This window comes from Panthera pardus, unplaced genomic scaffold, assembly GCF_024362965.1.
Source record: "Panthera pardus isolate Hobbes unplaced genomic scaffold, ASM2436296v1 HiC_scaffold_10, whole genome shotgun sequence".
Classification (NCBI taxonomy): domain Eukaryota; kingdom Metazoa; phylum Chordata; class Mammalia; order Carnivora; family Felidae; genus Panthera; species Panthera pardus.
In genome coordinates this window covers 102905969-102926275 of record NW_026526655.1, presented here as the reverse complement: position 1 = coordinate 102926275, position 20307 = coordinate 102905969, and the positions used below count along the sequence as shown (strand labels likewise).

General features: G+C 40.7%; 1 protein-coding gene across 6 annotated transcripts in view; it reads right to left on the bottom strand.

The window, feature by feature from the left end:
- Positions 1 to 17788, bottom strand: part of EPB41L5 (erythrocyte membrane protein band 4.1 like 5) — a 140963-nt gene extending 123175 nt beyond the window's left edge. For 3 of the 6 annotated variants that reach the window (XM_019469371.2, XM_019469372.2, XM_019469373.2), the window contains exons 1-2: positions 17271 to 17396; positions 8749 to 8936 (exon numbers count right to left, since the gene is read on the bottom strand). In XM_019469371.2, the coding sequence (XP_019324916.1) occupies positions 8749 to 8936; positions 17271 to 17337 (255 nt within the window). In that variant the 5' untranslated portion in view covers positions 17338 to 17396. Of the gene's footprint in view, positions 1 to 8748; positions 8937 to 17270; positions 17397 to 17620 lie in introns of those variants that run through there. The other 3 variants (XM_053909728.1, XM_019469375.2, XM_019469374.2) reach the window with 2 other exon arrangements.
- Between the last annotated feature and the right edge of the window lie 2519 nt (positions 17789 to 20307).

Here is a 20307-nt window from a genome sequence, read left to right as displayed (position 1 = left end):
CATGACCTGAGCCCAAATCAAGAGTTGGACACTTAACAGACCAAGCCACCCAGGCACCCCATTGCCCATTTTCAGTGTGTTGTCTTTGGGACGCCTGGGTGGCTCAGTTGTTAAGCATCCAACTTCGGCTCAAGTCATGATCTCATGGTTCATGGTTGGAGCCCCACGTCAGGCTCTGTGTGGACAGCTCGGAGCCTGGAGCCTGCTTCGAATTCCGTGTCTCCCTCTCTTTGCTCCCCCCCGCCCCCAACTCCTGCTCTGTCTCTCAAAAATAAATAAACATAAAAAAAATTTAATTGGGTTGTCTTTTCATTATTGGGTTATAACAGTTCTTTATATATTCTAGACGTAAGTGCTTATCAAATACGTAACCTACAAATACTCTTTCCCATTCTGAGAATCTTTTCAGTTTCTTGATGATGGCCTTTGAGACACAAAAGTTCTTCATTTTGATAAAAGTCCAACTTATTTTTTTTTTTAATTTTGTTGTCCGTGTTTTTCATGTCATACCTAAAAAACCAAATCCAAGGTCATGAAGATTTATCCCTACATTTTGTTTTAAGAGTTTTATCGTCTTATCTTTTATGTTTAGGTCCTTGGTCCATTTTGAGTTAACTTCTGTATATGGTGTCAGCTAAAGTTTCAACTTCACTTTATTCTCTCATATATGGCTATCCAGTTCTCCTACCATCACTGGTTGAAAGACTATTCTTTCCCCCAATAAATGGCTCTGGAACCCTCATCATAAATCAAATGACCATAACCAAAGCTATCTTGAGAAAGAACAAGGCTGGAGATCTCACAACCCCAAACTTGAAACTACACTACAAAGCTATTTTTTTATACTACAAAGCTATATTAACAAAAGCAGTATGGTACTGGCACAAAAGCAGACACATAGATCAGAGGAAAAGGACAGAGAACCCAGAAATAAATCCATGCTTATATGCCTAATTAATCTACAACAAATGAACCAAAAATATACACTAGGGGAAAGACAGTCTGTTCAATAAATGGGACTGGGTAAACAGGATAGTTATATGCAAAAGAATGAAATAAGACCACTATCTTATACCATATACAAAAATTAACTCAACATGGATTAAAGACCTAACTGTGAGACCTGAAACCATAAAACTTCCAAAAGAAAATATAGGCAGTAATCTCTCAGGTACTGACCTTAGCAATATTTTTCTGGATAACCCTCCTCACACAAGAGAAACAAAACAAAAATAAACATTAGAACTATATCAAACTAAAAAACCTTTGCACAGTGAAAGAAACCACCAACAAAATGAAAAGGAAACCTACTGACTAGGAGAAGATACTTGCAAATGATATGTCCAACAAGATGTTAATACCCAAAATATATAAAGAACTCATAAAACTAAACACCCAAAAAACAAATAATTCAATTAAAAAATGGAGGACATGAATAGACAATTTTTCAAAGAAGCCATACAGATGGCCAACAGACACATGAAAATATACTCAACATCACTAACCCTCAGGGAAATGCAAATCAAAACCACAGTTGAGTTATCACCTCACACCTATCAGAATGTCTAGTATCAAAAAAGACAAGAAATAAGTGTTGGGCAGAAATAAGGATGTGCAGGAAAAGGGAACCCTCATGCACTGCTAGTGAGAATATAAAGTCGTACAGCCACTATGGAAAACAGTAGGAAGGTTCCTCAAAAAATTAAAAACAGAAATACCATATAATCTAGTAATTCCACTGGTGACTACTTACACAAACAAAAATGCTTGTCAAAAAGATATATGCACCCCTATGCTTACTACAGTATTTACAATAGCCAAGATATGGAACCAACCTAAATGTCCACCAATAGATGAATCAATAAAGAAGATGTGGTGTATATACACAATGGAATATTACTCAGTCATAAAAAAAAATGAATGAATTCTTGCCATCTGTGACAACATGGATGGACCTAGAGGGTATTATATGAAGTGAAATAAGTCAGACACAGGAAAACAAATACCATACAATTTCACTTACGTGCACAATCTAAAAACCAAATGAACAAAACACACACAAAAAAACAAACAGATTCATGAATACAGAGGATAAGTTAATGATTGCCAAAGGGGAGGTAGGTGGGTGGGATGGGTCAAATAGGTGAAGGGGACCCAGATATACAAACTTCCAGTTATAAAATAATCACAGTGATGAAAAGCACAGCATTGGAAAAATAGTGTAGTAACTTTGTTTGGTGACAGATGGTAATTACACTTATGGCAAGCATTTCATAATGTGCATACAACTGCCTAATCACTGTGTTATATACCTGATACTAATAATATAATGCTGTATGTCAACTATACTGCAATTAAAATTTTTTTAAAAATTCTTTTCATTTAAAATTTTTTTAATGTTTATTTTTCAAGAGACAAAGACAGAGCATGAGTGGGGAAGGGACAGAGAGAGAGGAAGTCACAGAATCTGAAGCAGGCTCCAGGCTCTGTGCCATCTACACAGAGCCTGACATGGGACTCAAACTCACGAACCACGAGACCATGACCTGAACCAAAGTCGGACGCTTAACCGACTGACCCAGCCAGGTGCCCCAAATTTTTTTTCACTTTAAAAGCCAGATGAGAACACACCAAAAAAATTTTGTTAATTAAAAGGAATAGGGGCACCTGGGTGGCTCAGTTAACAGTCCAAATCTTGATTTCGGCTCAGGTCATGATCTCACAGTTTGGTTTCATGCAGGCTGTGTGCTGACAGCATGGAGCCTGCTTGGGATTCTCTCTCTCCCCCCTCTCTCTGCCCCTGCCCTGCTCACACCCTCTCTCTCAGAATAATAAACATGAAAAAAAATTTAAGAAAAATAAACACAATTAAAAGAAATAAGTGAGCAAAGGGTTTGAATGGACATTTCTCCAAAGACAATGTAAAAATGGCCAGTAAGCATATAAAAAGATGCTCATCAGTAATCATTAGAAAACTATAAATCAGGGTGCCTGGGTGCCTCAGTCAGTGAAGCATTTAACTTTGGCCCAGGTCATGATCTCACAGTTTGTGGGTTCAAGCCCTGTATTGGGCTCTATGCTGACAGCTCAGAGCCTAGAGCCTGCTTCAGATTCTGTGCTTCCCTCTCTCTCTGCCCCTCCCTTGCGTGCTCTCTGTCTCTCTAAAATAAATAAACATTAAAAAAAAAATTTTTTTAAAGAAAACTACAAATCAAAACCATAATGAGATATCACCTCACATCCTCTAAGATGACTATAATCAAAAAAATGGAAAATAACAAGTGTTGAGGATGTGGAGACACTGGAGCCCTTCCTACATTACTGGTGGGTATGTAAAATGATACAGCTGCTACAGAAAACAATTTGTCGGTTCACAAAAAATTAAACATAGAATTATCATATGACCCAGCAATTCCACTCCTAGATATCACACCCCAAAGAACTGAAAACATGTATTCCAACAAACACTTGCACAAGAATATTCATGGCAGCACTATTCACAGTAGCTAAAAGCTGGACACAACCCAAATGTCCACCAACTGATGAATGGATAAACAAAATACAATGTATCATACAATGGAATTTTTTTTAATGTTTATTATTGTTTATTTTTGAGAGAGAGAGAGAGAGAGAGAAAGTGCACGCTAGAGACGGGGAGCAGCAGAATGAGAGAGAGACACAGAATCTGAAGCAGGCTCCAGGCTCCAAGCTGTCAGCACAGAGCCCGACATGGGCCTCGAACTCACAAACTGCGAGATCATGACCTGAGCTGAAGTCAGACCTTAAACTGAGCCACGCACACGCCCCATTTAAGATTTTATTTTTAAGTAATTTCTACACCCAAAACAGGGCTCAGACTCACAACCCCGAGATCAAGAGTTCCATGCTCCACTGACCAAGCCAGTCAGGCACCCCTACGTGCCTATTCTTGTGCCATCTTGATTAGTGTTGTTTTACAGTAGGCTTAAAACCAGGAAGTATGAGGGGCGTCTGGGTGGCTCAGTTGGTTAAATCCAACTCTTGATTTCGGTTCAAGTCAGGATCCCAGGGTCATGGGACCAGGCCCTGCGGCAGGCTCCACACTCAGCATGAAGTCTTCTTAAGATTCTCTATCTCGGGGCGCCTGGGTGGCGCAGTCGGTTAAGCGGCCGACTTCAGCCAGGTCACGATCTCGCGGTCCGTGAGTTCGAGCCCCGCGTCAGGCTCTGGGCTGATGGCTCGGAGCCTGGAGCCTGTTTCCGATTCTGTGTCTCCCTCTCTCTCTGCCCCTCCCCCGTTCATGCTCTGTCTCTCTCTGTCCCAAGAATAAATAAAAAAATGTTAAAAAAAAAAACAAAAAACAAAAAAAAAAAGATTCTCTATCTCTTCCCTCTGCCCCTCTCCCCTGCTGGGGTGCCTATGAGCATGTTCTTACTCAAAAAAAACAAACACCTAGAAAGTGTGAGTCCTGCTACTTTGTTCTTTTTCCAGTATTGTTTTGGCTATTCTGAGTCCCTTGCAATTCCGTATGAATTTTTAAATCAGCTTGTCAATTTCTATAAACGAATCAACTGGTTCTCTGGTGAGGATTATGTTGACTCTATAGATCAATATGGGGTGTGCTGCCATCTTAACAATGCCTCTCTCTGCCCCCCCCACTCACGTTCTCTCTCTCCCTAAAATAAACATTAAAAAAATTAAAAACATATATATAATAAATAAAAGTATAACCACACATGGGCTATATAGTTTAAAGCCTTCAGCATCTACATCAGCAAAATAGGTTTATTAAATTACCAAATTGATTAATTAAACATTTTCTATTAAAGTTCGAAAGATGCAGAATGATACAAGACAGGCTATTACTAAACACTAAGATCATAAATCAACAAAGTTTCTGTGGCCATTTCCAAAGAGAAAATTTAAAAATCAGTCAGAAATTTCCACCCGATGCTTTTATCATTCACCAAAAGGCATTAGGCATTTCTGTGGTTATTTCTTAAAAAGGGGGGGGGGGGGGATAGGTGGGGCGGAGAGAAGGTAATTAAATCCCTCCCTCAGTTTTGAGAGGAAGAAGTCAGCAAAAGGAAAAAATGGCCATACTACCAGTGTATACTAATTTGAAGTCCAAAGATTTAAAGCACTCTATTTAATCACTGATGATCATTTACATATTGCCTAGGCAATCATCTTAGTTCCACACTGGTTTGTTATGATCACTAGTGACCTTAATCCTAGTGGGAAATGAGTATATGCTTCATCCAATTTCTAAAATCAATTCTAAATCCTCTTTTGGAATAACACTAGACTGGTTGAGAAGCTAAATCAAAAAAAAAAGGGGGGGGACTTTCTTTTTTAGAAATTAACATTCCTCTGGTCTATTTTTTTTTTAGTAAAACAGTTTAGCTGGCAGGCCAATGCCCATTTTATACCCATGAAAGGATCTAGAATTAGTTTACCAACTCTAGGATTTCACCTGCAGAGCTGAAAAGGCAATCAATTGTTCTAGTTCCCCAAAGAGTCAAACCTAAAACTCTTGGCTTTTTCACTGCAATTGTCTATGTGAGAGAGGTCAGCTAGTATTTCTGGCCTTGATCAAGCAATCACATCCACACTACTGAGCATACCAAGCATAGGAAACCATTCTATACCAGTCACTAGCCATTTGTTCCACTACTTTAAAACCTAGTGCTGGGGGCACCTGGGTGGTTCAGTAAGTTAAGCATCCGAATTAGGCTCAGGTTATGATCTCGCAGTTCATGAGTTCAGGCCCTGCATCGGATCGGGTTCTGTGCTGACGGCTCAGAGCCTGGAGCCTTCTTCAGGATTCTGTGTCTCCCTCTCTCTCTGTGCACCTCCTCCACTTGCACTCTGTCTCTCTCAAAAACAAATAAATATTTTTAAAAATTAAAAAAAAAAATGAGTTATTTTGGGGCACCTGGATGGCTCAGTTGGTTAAGCACCTGACTTTGGCTCAGGTCACGATCTCATGGTTTGTGGGTTCAAGCCCTGTGCTGGGCTCTATGCTGACAGTTCAGAGCTTGAAACCTGCTTCAGATTCTGTGTCTCCCTCCCTTTCTCTGCCCCTCCCCTGCTCATGCTCTCTCTGCCTCTCTCAAAACTAAATATTTTATAAATTAAAAACAAACAAACAGGGGCGCCTGGGTGGCGCAGTCGGTTAAGCGTCCGACTTCAGCCAGGTCACGATCTCACGGTCCATGAGTTCGAGCCCCGCGTCAGGCTCTGGGCTGATGGCTCGGAGCCTGGAGCCTGTTTCCGATTCTGTGTCTCCCTCTCTCTCTGCCCCTCCCCCGTTCATGCTATGTCTCTCTCTGTCCCAAAAATAAATAAAAAACGTTGAAAAAAAAAAAATTTAAAAAAAAAAAAAAAACAAACAAACAAAACGAGTGCAGTTTCTCCTCCACTCTACCCTGCCTCTTTAAAAAATTTTTTAATGTTTATTTGGCAGGGGGGAGCAGAGAGGGAGACACAGACCCCGAAGCAGGCTCCAGGCTCTGAGCTGTCAGCACAGAGCCCAACGTGGAGCTCAAACCCACAGACTGCAAGATCATGACCTGAACTGAGGTCAGACGCTTAACTGAGTCACCCAGGTACCCCTAGTCTGTCTCTTTCAAAAGCTCTTTTACAAAGCCTATTTTCCTAGTATCAGCCCCTCCATCAACAACCATGAGACTTCATATTTCAAACATTAGGTAATAAGAAACTTCTTTCTGGTCTCTTAAACAGCAATCTCAAGCTTTTTATCACGTATCTAATGATTTTTTTTTTATTTTTTTTTAATGTTTATTTATTTTTGACAGAGAGAGACAGGCAGGGCATGAGCGGGGGAGGGCCAGAGAGAGAGGGAGACACAGAATCCGAAGCAGGCTCCAGGCTCTGAGCTGTCAGCACAGAGCCCAACATGGGGCTCGAACTCATAGACCGCAAGATCATGACCTGAGCCAAAGTCGGACGCTCAACCGACTGAGCCACCCAGGCGCCCCTAGCCTATCTCTTTAAAAAGCTCTTTCACAAAGCCTATTTTCCTAGTATCAGCCCCGCCATCAACAACCGTGAGACTTCATACTTCAGCCATTAGGTAATAATAAACTTCTTTCTGGTCTCTTACACAACAATCTCAAGCTTTTTATCACATATCTAATGATATTTTAATGGAATAGTACACAAAACTCTTAAGATACTTATCAAGAAAGAAACGAATATGAAAACTCCTCACAAAGTATCACATACTGGAATGTCTGACAAACCCTCAAGAAGCCTTACAGGAAGAAAATGTAAATGCCTTCAAGTATTCCAGAATCAAAAACCCTAAAGATGTCCAGTCTAACATAGAAAGATAATAAATACGTACTCATGATGACAACTTCAAAACACTTTAAGAAACCCTATGTTTGGGGCGCCTGGGTGGCTCAGTCGGTTAAGCGTCCGACTTCGGCTCAGGTCACGATCTCGCGGTATGTGGGTTCGAGCCCCGCGTCGGGCTCTGTGCTGACCGCTCAGAGCCTGGAGCCTGTTTCAGATTCTGTGTCTCCCTCTCTCTCTGACCCTCCCCCGTTCATGCTCTGTCTCTCTCTGTCTCAAAAATAAATAAATGTTAAAAAAAAAAAAAAATTAAGAAACCCTATGTTTAATTTTATCACGTTCTATTACTTTTAAGATGCGTAAGGCACGTGCCTAGTACATTCTAAATTATTCAATTAGAATATTCATTTAAACTATCCACTTCCTTATTCTCTCACTGTGAGTTAAAGGTTAAGTTAAAGGTCTTCTAGAGTTTATTCAACTGTGTAGTGTAGCAGCATTTACGCCCCCACCTCGCACAAAGACTTTTTTATTGCATTTTGGGTATATAGGTGTATACTAAAAAGAATGTGTAGGGAGGGAAGATAGTAGGGAACATCCAATGACACATCAAATCACACATTTTACAGCTTAGTTATATAAATCTTTTAATGCAGAACAAAGACATTTGGTATTAGTAAATAGCTTAGAGAGAAACTCAACTCCCCCTAAACCATATAGCTACCTCTTCTGCCCCTCAAAAAGGCCTATAAGGAATAAGTCAATCCCTTTCAAATATATCAGATTGTTTCATAGTAAATTATAATTACATATTCATAACTGGAAAAAGAAACCATCTAAAATTTGGATAAAATTACAACATCCTGTCTTGAAATAAAGATTACAGTGTATAAAAAATCTCCCCCGCAAACTAGTTTGGGAGCAAAGAGATAGACAGAGCTGATGAGCATGAAGTCCTTTTACCCCATTTCATTAAAATTTCTGCAAGCACACTAAACTGCTAAGAAGTATTTATTTTGAAAAAAGTGAGGAGTGTTTTGAAAATTACAGAAAAGTATAGAGTACTAAAAGTTCGCAGTATACATGTAAGTATCATTGTCACTCCCAAAGATTCTCATTACTTTAACGACTGCTCAATAAGGATTGTGAAAAATCCACTAGAGTACCCTATATGTAGCTACCCTAAGGAACACACATAAACACACAAATGTTTTGTGCCAATAACCGCCCTATCATTTAAATATTTCAGGTTAAGTTCCACTAATCCCAAAGAAATATTTTCATTCTGGGTATCTAAGGTTACCTGATCCGTGTACTTGAACATTACAGTGCCTGATCCATACTAACCTATATTACCTAACTTCCCCAGGAAGGTAACAGTAGAGAATTCAAATGCAGAAAGTGGTCTCGTATAGAATTTGCAAAAGTTCAGCAGGACCTACATACCGGCAAGTCCACACTAACATCAGTACCATCCAGAAGAGACACCCGACATGTGATGATGGACTTAGAGTCTCCAGCTGCAGGAATGTGCGTGGCAGCTCGTTGAGCTTCTCGGAGTCGTTCCTTCTCGGCATGTTTACGCATTGACCGACGCCCAAGTGTTCTACGGAAGAAGCTCAGCATTTTTGTCACTATAAAAACCAGACAGAAAAAAGTATCAGAAGACTCCCCACAATATGCAGTCAGACATACGGTGTTATTTACTAAAATCCTATGGTATTATGGATACACTATTAAAAAAGGTTTCTGGTCAAGTAAATTTGAAAAAAACAATTAAAACTGGCTACTTTAATTCCAAGTTTGTGAAGACTTTTATATAAAATAGAGCTATAATTTACAGCATTTCTAAACTTACTGGACTATTTTATAAGGAGTTGACAGAAGACAACAAACATTAATTAAGCTTATCAGGTCTTTTGGATCAATGAATTTCATGTACAATAGCCGTATACCTCTACAAATGTTAGGAAACAATCCATTCGCTAAAGTATCCTTTGATGATCACTAACAACCCTAAGAAGTATCATTTCTTTTCTGAGCAATCACAGTAAAAACACAAAAAGGGGTGCCTAGCTGGCTCAGTGGGTGGAGCACACAACGCTTTATCTTGGGATTACAAATTTGAGCCCCACACTGGGTGGGGAGATTATTTAAAGATAAAATCTTTAAAGGGCGCCTGGGTGGCTCAGTCGGTTAAGCGCCCAACTTTGGCTCAGTTCATGATCGTGTGGTCTGTGGGTTCAGGCCCGTGCTGGGCTCTGTGCTGACAGCTCGGAGCCTGGAGCCTGGAGCCTGAAGCCCGCTTTGGATTCTGTCTCCCTTTCTTTCTCTGCCCCTTCCCCACTTGTGCTCTGTTTCTCTCTCTCTCTCTCTCTCTCTCTCTCTCTCTCAAAAATAAAAACATTAAAAAAAAATTACTAAAGATAAAATCTTTTTTAAAAAATCACCTATTTCAGCTAAAATACAAATATAATCCAAATTTTATGTTTTTATCAAATATTCTATTTCTTACATATTTTAAATTGCTATTTAGTAAAATCAATTCTTTATAATGTTAAATTATGTTAATGCCATTTCCTTTCATGTCTTTATTAAGACACAGGTTTAGTAATTTTAAAAATACAACAAACACAAAACGGTAACACCAAAAAAACTACTTTGCTAACCTAATGTTTAATTTATGCAAATAAGACAATTATTAATTCCAGAGAAAACAAGAAAACAAGAAGTCAAGCAGAAAAAGGAATCACAGTATACTTCATGACTTAGCTAATATTTTAAATATTCATAATAATCTAAACACTAAATATTGATCTAAACACAACTATAAAGTAACTATAAGATAAATAATAAAGGTAGATGTGGACAGAGAGCCAATTCCTCATTTTGCCTAGTTGGAATTCAACTGGTAATTCCTGAAACCAAAAATCAAGAAGTGACAGTAAAAATATGTTTAAATCAAAGTGGTTGTCTTGAAGGGAACAGAACTCAGGAGAGTGCTGTTTTTCAAAAGAAGACTTCGGATTAGATGACTTTCAACTAGTTACATTTATAAACTTGATTAAAAGGTAATTTAAAAATAAATACCAGCACATTAAAAAATAATGCCTATAAATTGAAGATCATACACATATCACACATATGGATAAGTATGGATATTCCTACATAATTGAGTAAATTGGCAAAGCCCTAAGAGGTGTCATTTTTATGTTCATCTGCTTAACTACCAAGAAAATAAAATTTTAGAGAGGTTTTTGGTTTACAAAAGCACTCAAATAGAACATCTGGCCCTGTCTCTTTCTCTCCAGGTTTCTCTTCAGACACTGCTCCCTTTGCACCTTACAAAGGTACTATTTCAGCAGCCTAAGAAAGGTACTATTAACCCAGATGTCAAAAGCCCATGTATCAGAAAATCCCGATCTATTTTTTAATTCAATTCCACCTATACCTCCCCTGAGAAACATTCTCTGATTGCCAAAGAGTCACTCCCATCATCACACTTCCACTGAAACTTGAAGATTGCTTAATGTTTCACTAACCAGATTTTAATTATTCATTTACATGTCTGTCTCCTTTATCATTGGCTCCTTGAAGACACAATTTCTATTTTGAATAGACTTCATCAACAAGTACAACAAATGGTTAGTAAAGAATCTTACTTGCTGCTTAGAAAAACTCCCCAAAATACTGTCTTATTTTGATGAGTAAACTAAGGGTCCGATAAATGAGACCATTGGCCAGGTCCATTATTTAGTAAATAATGAAGAGAGGGGCTCAAACTCTAATTTTTCCGGCTCCAAATACTGGTCTCTTTCTACTACGTCACAGAGCAATTTATGTAAAATTTATGCATATTTTAGAGAGAAAAAATTATCAAAGATCATAGCTAAAAAGCGTCTGCATGAAAACACAAGCACACAACATACATGATAAATTTGTTGTTTAAAACATTTCAGTTGGGGCGCCTGGGTGGCTCAGTCGGTTGAGCATCTGACTTCGGCTCAGGTCATGATCTCATAGCTCGTGAGTTCAAGCCCCGCATCGGGCTCTGTGCTGGCAGCTCCGAGCCTGGAACCTGCTTCGGATTCTGTGTCTCCCTCTCTCTCTGCCCCTAACCCACTCGCATTCTGTCTCTGTCTCTCTCAAAAATAAATAAACATTAAAAAAAAAAAAAAAAAAAAAATTTAAAAAGAAAAAAATAAAATAAAAATAAAAAAATAAAACATTTCAGTTTATTCAACAAATTGCAAGGGGGGAAGAGATGTAAGGAAAACTACAGATTAATAAGAAAGACCTAAAATATATATCCATCTTTTCAGGCGCCTGGGAGGCTCAGTCGATTAAGCGTCCGACTTCAGCTCAGGTCATAATCTTGCAGTTCATGAGTTCAAGCCCGGTGTTGGGCTCTGTGCTGATAGCTCAGAGCCTGGAGCCTACTTCAGATTCTGTGTCTCTGTCTCTCTGTCCCTCCCTGCTTTTGCTCTGCTTGCACACGCGCTCACTCTCTCTCAAATAAAGAAACATTAAAAATTTTTTATTAAAAAAATAATAAATAAATAAATAAATAAATAAATAAAATACATATCTGTTAATCACAATGCGTGGACCTGCTTTAGATCCTAATTCAATTTAGGATCTAATTTTTTTTTTTAAGTTGTCTGATGTTATCATTAAAGATGTCCTGTTTATGACAAAAACAGACACTCGGATCAATGGAACAGAATAGAGAACCCAGAAATGGGCCCACAAATGTACGGCCAACTAATCTTTGACAAAGCAGGAAAGAATATCCAATGGAATAAAGACAGTCTCTTCAGCTGGTGATGGGAAAACTGGACAGCGACAAGCAGAAAAATGAACCTGGACCACTTTCTTACATCAAACACAAAAAATAAACTCAAAATGGATGATGAAAGACCTAAATGTAAGACAGGAAGCCATCAAAACCCTCGGGGAGAAACCAGGCAAAAACCTCTTTGACATCGGCCACAGCAACTTCTTACTCAACACGTCTCTGGAGGAAAGGGAAACAAAGCAAAAATGAACTATTGGGACCTCATCAAAATAAAAAGCTTCTGCATAGCGAAGGAAAACAATCAGTAAAACTAAAAGGCAACCGACAGAATGGAAGAAGGTATTTCCAAATGACCTATCAGATAAAGAGTTAGTATCCAAAATCTATAAAGAAGTTATCAAACTCAACACCCAAAAAATGAATAATCCAGTGAAGAAATGGGCTAAAGACATGAATAGACACTTCTCCAAAGAAGACATCCAAATGGCTAACAGACACATAAAAAATACTCAACATCACTCATCATCAGGGAAATACAAATCAAAACCACAATGGGATACCACCTCACACCAGTCAGAATGGCTAACATTAACAATTCAGGCAACAACAGATGTTGGCAAGGATGTGAAGAAAGAGGCTCTCTTTTGCACTGCTGGTGGGAATGCAAACTGGTGCAACCACTATGGAAAATGGTATGGAAGTTCCTCAAAAAATTAAAAATAAAATTACCCTACAACCCAGCAATTGCACTACTAGGTATTTATCCAAGGGATACAGAAGTGCTGTTTCGAAGGGGCATATGCACTCCAATGTTTATAGCAGCACTATATGTCGATTGGCTATCGACAATAGCCAAAGTATGGAAAGAGTCCAAATGTCCATCGATAGATGAATGGATAAAGAAGATGTGGTATATATACATACAATGGAGTATTACTCGGCAATCAAAAAGAATGAAATCTTGCTATTTGCCACTACGTGGATGAAACTGGAGAGTATATGCTAAGTGAAATTAGTCAGAGAAAGACAAATATCATATGACACTCATATGAAGAATTTAAAATAAACAAATGAACATAAGGGAAGGGAAGCAAAAATAATATAAAAACAGAGAGCAGGACAAAACATAAGAGACTCTTAAGTATAGAGAACAGACAGAGGGTTACTGGAGGTGTTGGGGGGGGGGGGATGGTCTAAATAGGTAAGGGGCATTAAGCAATCTACTCCCGAATCATTGTTGCACTATATGCTAATTTGGATGTAAATTAAACAATAAATAAATTAACTAATTTAAAAATTTAAACTAAATGTTAAAGAAGTCCTGTATAACCAGTTGATGCTTTAAACTAGATGCATTTGTAAATATGATGAAAATAGAAGCCAAAATGCTGAAATAATACCAATGTATTTAAAAATTCAATTGCTATAAATCCTCATTTTACAAGCACGCATACTCCTACGTAATTAGGTAAACTAGCAAAGACATGACAGTTGTCATTTGAACTTCCCAAGGACATAAATTATACATGCACACATTTGAAAACTGACTGGCTTGTTTATGATAACCAACGAATTACTGCCCTTTTTCTTTTAGATACAATAGTGTAAAGATATGTTCAACAGTTTAGATACAATAGTTTAAAGATATGTTCCCCAAAAAGTCCTTATTTTTTTAAAGATACACACTGAAATACTTATAAATGATGCAATGCCTAGTATTTGCACCAAAATAATACAAGGAAAGGAGTTAAGTGGGGCTAGAAACTAAAACTGCCCAGGTAACTGGCCACTGTCAGAGCTGTTACGATAGGTATATGAGGGTTCATTATATTCTTCTGACTACTTCTGTGTATGTTGAATTTTTCCAAAATAAAAGTTTTTCTTAGGGAAAACAATGTTCAAAATGCACAACTGAGAGATTCCTAGGAAGCAAATGAACTAAAAAACAAGCTTCCTGACTTTTACCTTATCTTCTCTCTTGAAAATAAAAACTCATTATACAAGTAGTTAATCTGCTAAGAAAAAACAAAGGTTCTTTACGATATAATAGCTATGTATTCTGAACCGTAAAACCAAATGTCACAACTACTTTTTACAAAATATAAAAGCAACTTACATGAGGGGCACCTCATGGCTCAGGCCATGATCTCATGGCTTGTGAGTTCGAGTCTGAGTTGGGCTCTGCACTGACAGCATGGAGCCAACTTGAAATTCTCTCTTCCTCTCTCTCTGCACCCCTTCCCCGTGTGCACTCACTGACTCTCTTTCAAAATAAATAAATAAAAAGAGAAAAAGTAATGTATATGAAACTAAATTTCTGATGGACTAAGAATTTAAAGTCAAAGAAATGAGGGGCACCTGGGTGGCTCAGTCGGGCATCCCGACTCTTGATTTCGGCTCAGGTCATATCTCATGGTTCATGGATTCGAGCCCCACAATGGGCTCTGCACTGACAGTGCTAAGCCTGCTTGGGGGTCTCTCTCTCTCTCTGTCTCTCAAAATAAATAAACTTAATTCCTTCTCTTCCCCCTCTGCCTCTCTTCTCCACTGGTGTTCTCTCTCTAAAATAAAAAAATAAAAATAAATAAAAAGACAGCCAGTGTTGAAAAAGATATGGGATAAACAATCACCCTCACACATTGTCCTCTTTGGAAGATTTGACCACACTATCAAAAATGTTAATGTGCAAGGACGTCTGGGTGGCTCAGTAGGTGAGTGTCCAACTCTTGATTTTGGCTCAGGTCATGATTTTGTGAATTTTGCGTTCAAGCCCTGAGTTGGGCTCTGTGCTGATGGTGCAGAGCCTGCTGGGGATTCTCTTTCAAAAATAAATAAACTTTTTAAAAAAATCTTTAAATGTGGCACCCACGTGGCTCAGTTGGTTCAACGTCTGACTTCAACTGAGGTCATGATCTCACAGTTCATGGCTTCAAGCCCCACATTCTGTGCTGATAGCTGAGCCTGGAACCTGCTTCAGATTATGTGTCTCCCTCTCTCTCTCTCTGCCCCTCCCCTACTCATGCTCTGTCTCTGTCTCTCAAAAATAAATAAATGTTAAAAAAAAAAATGTTAATCTTAAAAAAAAAATGTTTACATGCATACCCTTTCATTTGGCAATTCTACTTCTGATAAGATATCCTAAAGAAACAGGATGTGATCCAAGTTGTAGAAATAAGGATTTTCAGGGCATAACTGCCTTACAATTTTAAATGTGTCCATCAAGCGGTTAAACAAACTATGGTACATCAACTGGCATACAACACAGCTGTTTTTTAAATACAGTGGACTCAGACACCAACAATATTTTTAAGTTAAAAATGAAATCAGAGAAAAATGGTTAAGTTTTATCCCACCCTGGTGTGGGATACCTACATGTACGCAAAAGGACTAAGACATGCAAACTGTTAAGGGAGGTTATCTCTGGAGAGGGTCATGTGAAGGTACCAAAGTCCTCTATAATAAGAATATATGAAGGTGTTAAAAGAGCTTTTAAAAATTATTTAAAGAAAAAAAGATGTTTCAAAATTCACTTTTTCCACCCAACTGCTATTTCCATTTTTTTTTTTAATTTTTTTTTAACGTTTATTTATTTTTGAGACAGAGAGAGACAGAGCATGAATGGGGGAGGGTCAGAGAGAGGGAGACACAGAATCTGAAACAGGCTCCAGGCTCTGAGCTGTCAGCACAGAGCCCGATGCGGGGCTCGAACTCATGGACCACGAGATCATGACCTGAGCCGAAGTCGGCCGCTTAACCGACTGAGCCACCCAGGCACCCCTGCTATTTCCATTCTTAACGCTACAGCAGATTTTTAGCAACCACAAATCTGATCCCAGTTTAAAAATCTTTAATGGCCTTGCTCCCTGAGGCAGCTCCTCCTCCTATCTGCCTGACCCTTCAGACAGCCTACTCCCAGCTGCTCAATCTGCTCTGGTATCCCTTCTGCTCAATCCAACAATCTTTTTAACTGCAGGCCTTTTTTGTTGTTTTGTTGTTGTTTCGGCTGTTCCATCTTTCTGGAATGCTCTTTTTCCACTTTATGTCTCTCCCATTTCCTCAGAAAAGCATTCCCTGACTCCCGAGTCTAAATGAGGTACTCCTTTCAATACCCTTAGACTTTTCAACACTTAGAAAACTGTAATTAAACACCCAATTGTTTAATTATTTTTTTAACTGTGTACTTCCCCACTAAGACTCAAGGACCTGGTCTGACTCATTCAGCAAGATGACCTAGCTAGCATAGTAATCAGCATATTAGGAACTCAATAAAGAACTTCTGACACTAAAATGATACAGTGGAATTCTCAGAGAGTAGGTTTATATGTTTTTTAGTGCTAGTTTTTAATCTGTGATTTCTAATTTTTCAGCAATGAACAAGAAAGGTTTCCTTTACAATCATAAAAAATGCACACTGAATTAACTGAAGGTTTTTTTTTTTTTTTTTAATCTAAAAACTCAGAAGTTTGTCATGAAATGTGTACATGCTCCTAAGGGGCTGATGGCCACATTCTTTGGTAGGCAATTGCTTTTTGATAAAGCAATATACCCATATACAGAATTGCCATGAAGATATTAATACCTCTGGCCCCACTAATCCCAACACAGAAAACGTTTGTAAAAGAATAATTCAACAGAAGTAATGTCGATCATTTGCTAACGAAGGTTACCTATAAAAGAAGAAAACTCTGCAAACTAGCTTACATGTACGAATAATTCACTATCTTAAGTAGGGTTCAACAACGTGTTAGCAATGCCAGAAATGGAGTTATGGGTAATTCTTCCCCTAACTCTTAAAAAAAAATACTTCTGATATTGATTTAAAATGTGGCTGAGAGGTTTAAAAGACTTCTTACCCTTAGCTAAAATTCATGAGACTTAGTAACCCCAAAAGTAGTGACAGGTACCATTAAAGTTCACACACCGAAGAACCCACGAAGAACACGCCCAGCTCCACGAGTGGGGGCGGGGAGGGTCCTTTGGATCCCGCCATTGCTGGGAACACACCTGCCTCTCACAATTGCCAAGCGGCTGAAGTTTCGGTCAAACGCAAACCAACCCCCGAAGTCCACCCGGGTTTTTGTTGTAAAACCGTGACACACACTCGAGGTGGGTTTTTCCCTTGACCTGCCACATCCCCCTCGCCAACCAGACGGCTAACTCGAGAACTCACGGTGAAGGGCGACCCTCGGCCACTCACGAGGGAGTCGGGACCGGGCAGGGGTTGAGCCGGCACACATTAACCGGCCTTGCCCCGGACTCCCGGCTGCAGCTCACGGTATCGCCAGAAACTCAGCGGCCGGGCCCGATTGGCCGCCGCCGCCCCTCCCCTCCCAGCAGGTTTAATATTTTGCCGGCCGGCTGGGGAAGCAGCGGCGGCCGGAGGCGAGGTCCCGAGGCGAGGCCGCGAGCACGGAGCCCAGGCGCGGGCCGGAACGGGTCCCACGACCCGGGAGGCGAACCGGGGCGTGGACGGAACCGGGTGCGGGCAGCGCGGCCGGGGCCACTGGGCCTCGCACTTACCTGGGCTGGGGACGGAGGCGCGGTGGCGAAGACGGCACGGAGAGCCGGCAACGGAAGGGAAGAGGTCCCGAGCGAGACTGAGGAGGGGGCGGCTCCTCTGGAGACGCCGAGAAATGGCGGCCTAAGGCGCGCGCCCACCCTGCGCTAATCCTGCGGAGGACCCCAGCCTCCCGCCGGCCCGCCCCTTAAAGCCCCTTCTAAGCTCCGCCCCCGGGGCGGGGCGCTCTAATCTTAAATGGGCAATGACACCGCCCCGGAAATCTCCCGGCTGGGCGAGACTCGGGTTAAACCGGCGATGCCAGTCCCTGCCGGATCTGCAACCTGCGCTAGCGGCCCAGCGTCCACGGCTGGTTTAAAGGGGCGCTGCCGAAATCCAACCATGGTTATCAGACCTCCTCCTTCGGAGGGGGTGCACGCCGGCAGAGAACCCCCAAATTAGTCAGTCTTATCGCAAAGGTAGCTTGGCGCTCTCGGAATCCAGCATCAGGTGCCGCTAGACTCATTCATCTATTCGTTCAAGAAACTGATTCATTCAGCAAATATTTACTGCCCCATTGTTAGAGGAACTTTCATTGTAGTAGGGAGAAAGACGGTAATAAATACAGATAAAATAGTGGTATCATGAGGAAAAATAAAGCAGGGAATGGGAAATAGATGTCTGTTTAACATAGCTTGGACAGGGGACATTTCATCAGTTCTTTCCGCAGATAATTTGTGAAATTGCCCGTGATGGGCCAGGCGATGTTCTGGACCCTGGAGATACAGAGGCGTATCAGGACAGACAAGAATCCCTCATGCAGCTTAAGTGCTAGCAGGAGAGACAGAAAATAAACGAGATACATTAGTAAAACTAAATACTGTTAGGCATTGCTAAACGAGAGAGAGAAAAATAAAAAAGCAGGGGATAGAGATGGGGAATAAGGAAGTGGTCATTTTAGACAGACTGGCTAGGTGAGGAGGAAGGTCTCAAGAAAAAGGTGACCTTTGAGTGAAGACCAAGGGAGGCAAAGGAGTAGTCCTGTGGACCCCTGGGGGAAGAGCAGAGGGAACCCCAAAGGCCCTGTTACCTGGGTGCTTGGCCTGCTCAAGGAAAGCCAGTGTGTCTGGAGGTGAGTAGATGCAGCCATGGGAGGTGACAAGACAGGGAGGCAAGAGCTTAAGGTGAGAGCTGTAAGGTGAAGGGTGGTGTGGACACCCACCACAGTCTGGGCAAGCCAGAGAGTCAACCCTGGAAGGTGTGAGGGTGTGAAGTGGCTGAAGTGGAGGACCCTGCAGGCTGAGATGAGAAGAGGCAAATACTGAGCCCCTTCTGGAGATTTGGCCCTGCCGGTCCCCCACCACCCCAAGACTTACGAGTTGGACTTGGCAGGAACAGCTGGTCTCTGATCCACGTGGTGTTGGCTGGGGCACATCACCTGGAGCTGGAGTTGCCAAAACGGCTTCATTCTCTGTGGCATCTTAGCTGGGATGGCTGAAATGAACAGCTGAGTCCGGCTCAGGCCTCTTCCTCTAGCAGGGTAGTTGGGGTGGCTCAGGCCCCAAAGCGTATTAAGGGAAATGCCCAGAAGTCACACTGTGTCACTTCTGTTGCCTATTATGGTCAAAGCAAGTCACAGGCCAGACCATTTTCAACTAGGATGGGAATAAGATGCCCATTTTTTTTTTTTAGTAGTATTAAATAAAATTTCTTTCTCTACTTTTTAAAAATAGCTCCATTGGGGCGCCTGGATGGCTCAGTCCATTAAACGTCTGACTTCGGCTCAAGTTATGATCTCCCGGTTGGTAAGTTCGAGCCCCTCGTCAGACCCCGCACTGACAACTTGAAGCCTGCTTCAGATTCTGTGTCTCCTTCTCTCTGTCCTTTCCCCACTTATGCACTCTCTCTCTCTCTTTCTCAAAAGTAAATATTTTTTAAAAATTTAATAAAAAAATTAAAATTGCTCCATTGAGATATATCACATGCGATACAATTCACCCATTTAAAATGCACACTTCACTGACTTGTAACTTATTCACAAAGCTGTGCAACCATCACTGCAATCTAACTGTAGGACATTTTGATCTTCTCTCATGGGAGAAGCAGCATGGAAGTACAGGGATGGGAGGATTTGTTGAGGGTCATCTCTGCATCTTTATCTCACTAAAAAAGCGGTGGTGATTATGACATGGGAGGCAGGGAGGCGGTGGATGTACGGATGACACAAGAAAGGGCTATAGGTTGAAGTTGAGTAGATAAGTATTCTATTTGATGTACAGGTTTACATTTTTTCCATAATAAAAAGTTTTTTAAAAAAATTCTGTCAAGGCTATGTACTTCTTGGAAAGCCTTCCGCTGGGGGACTGATGACATGTTTGAAAGCTACAGTCTTGAGTGCCATCCGGGCTGTCTCCCTCTAACTATTTGTCACGCAGTGTCTATACATTCGAAAGCTGTATTGTAATTCATTTGTTTACTGATCAATAATGAGGGCATTTTCTGTCAAGACTTACAAACCTACCTCATTGCCCTAAATAGTTGCGTGTCCCACCAATCTAGAGAAGGTGTCCTCTACTCCCCTTCTGCTCAATCCTTAGCTCTAACTCCTGTGGAGGGTAGGGTTGAGGGAGGCTGTGGATGAGGGGAGAGGAACACGTGAGAAAGAACGTTGTAGGCTGAAGGAAATACGAAGATGTGGGGAAGAAAAATG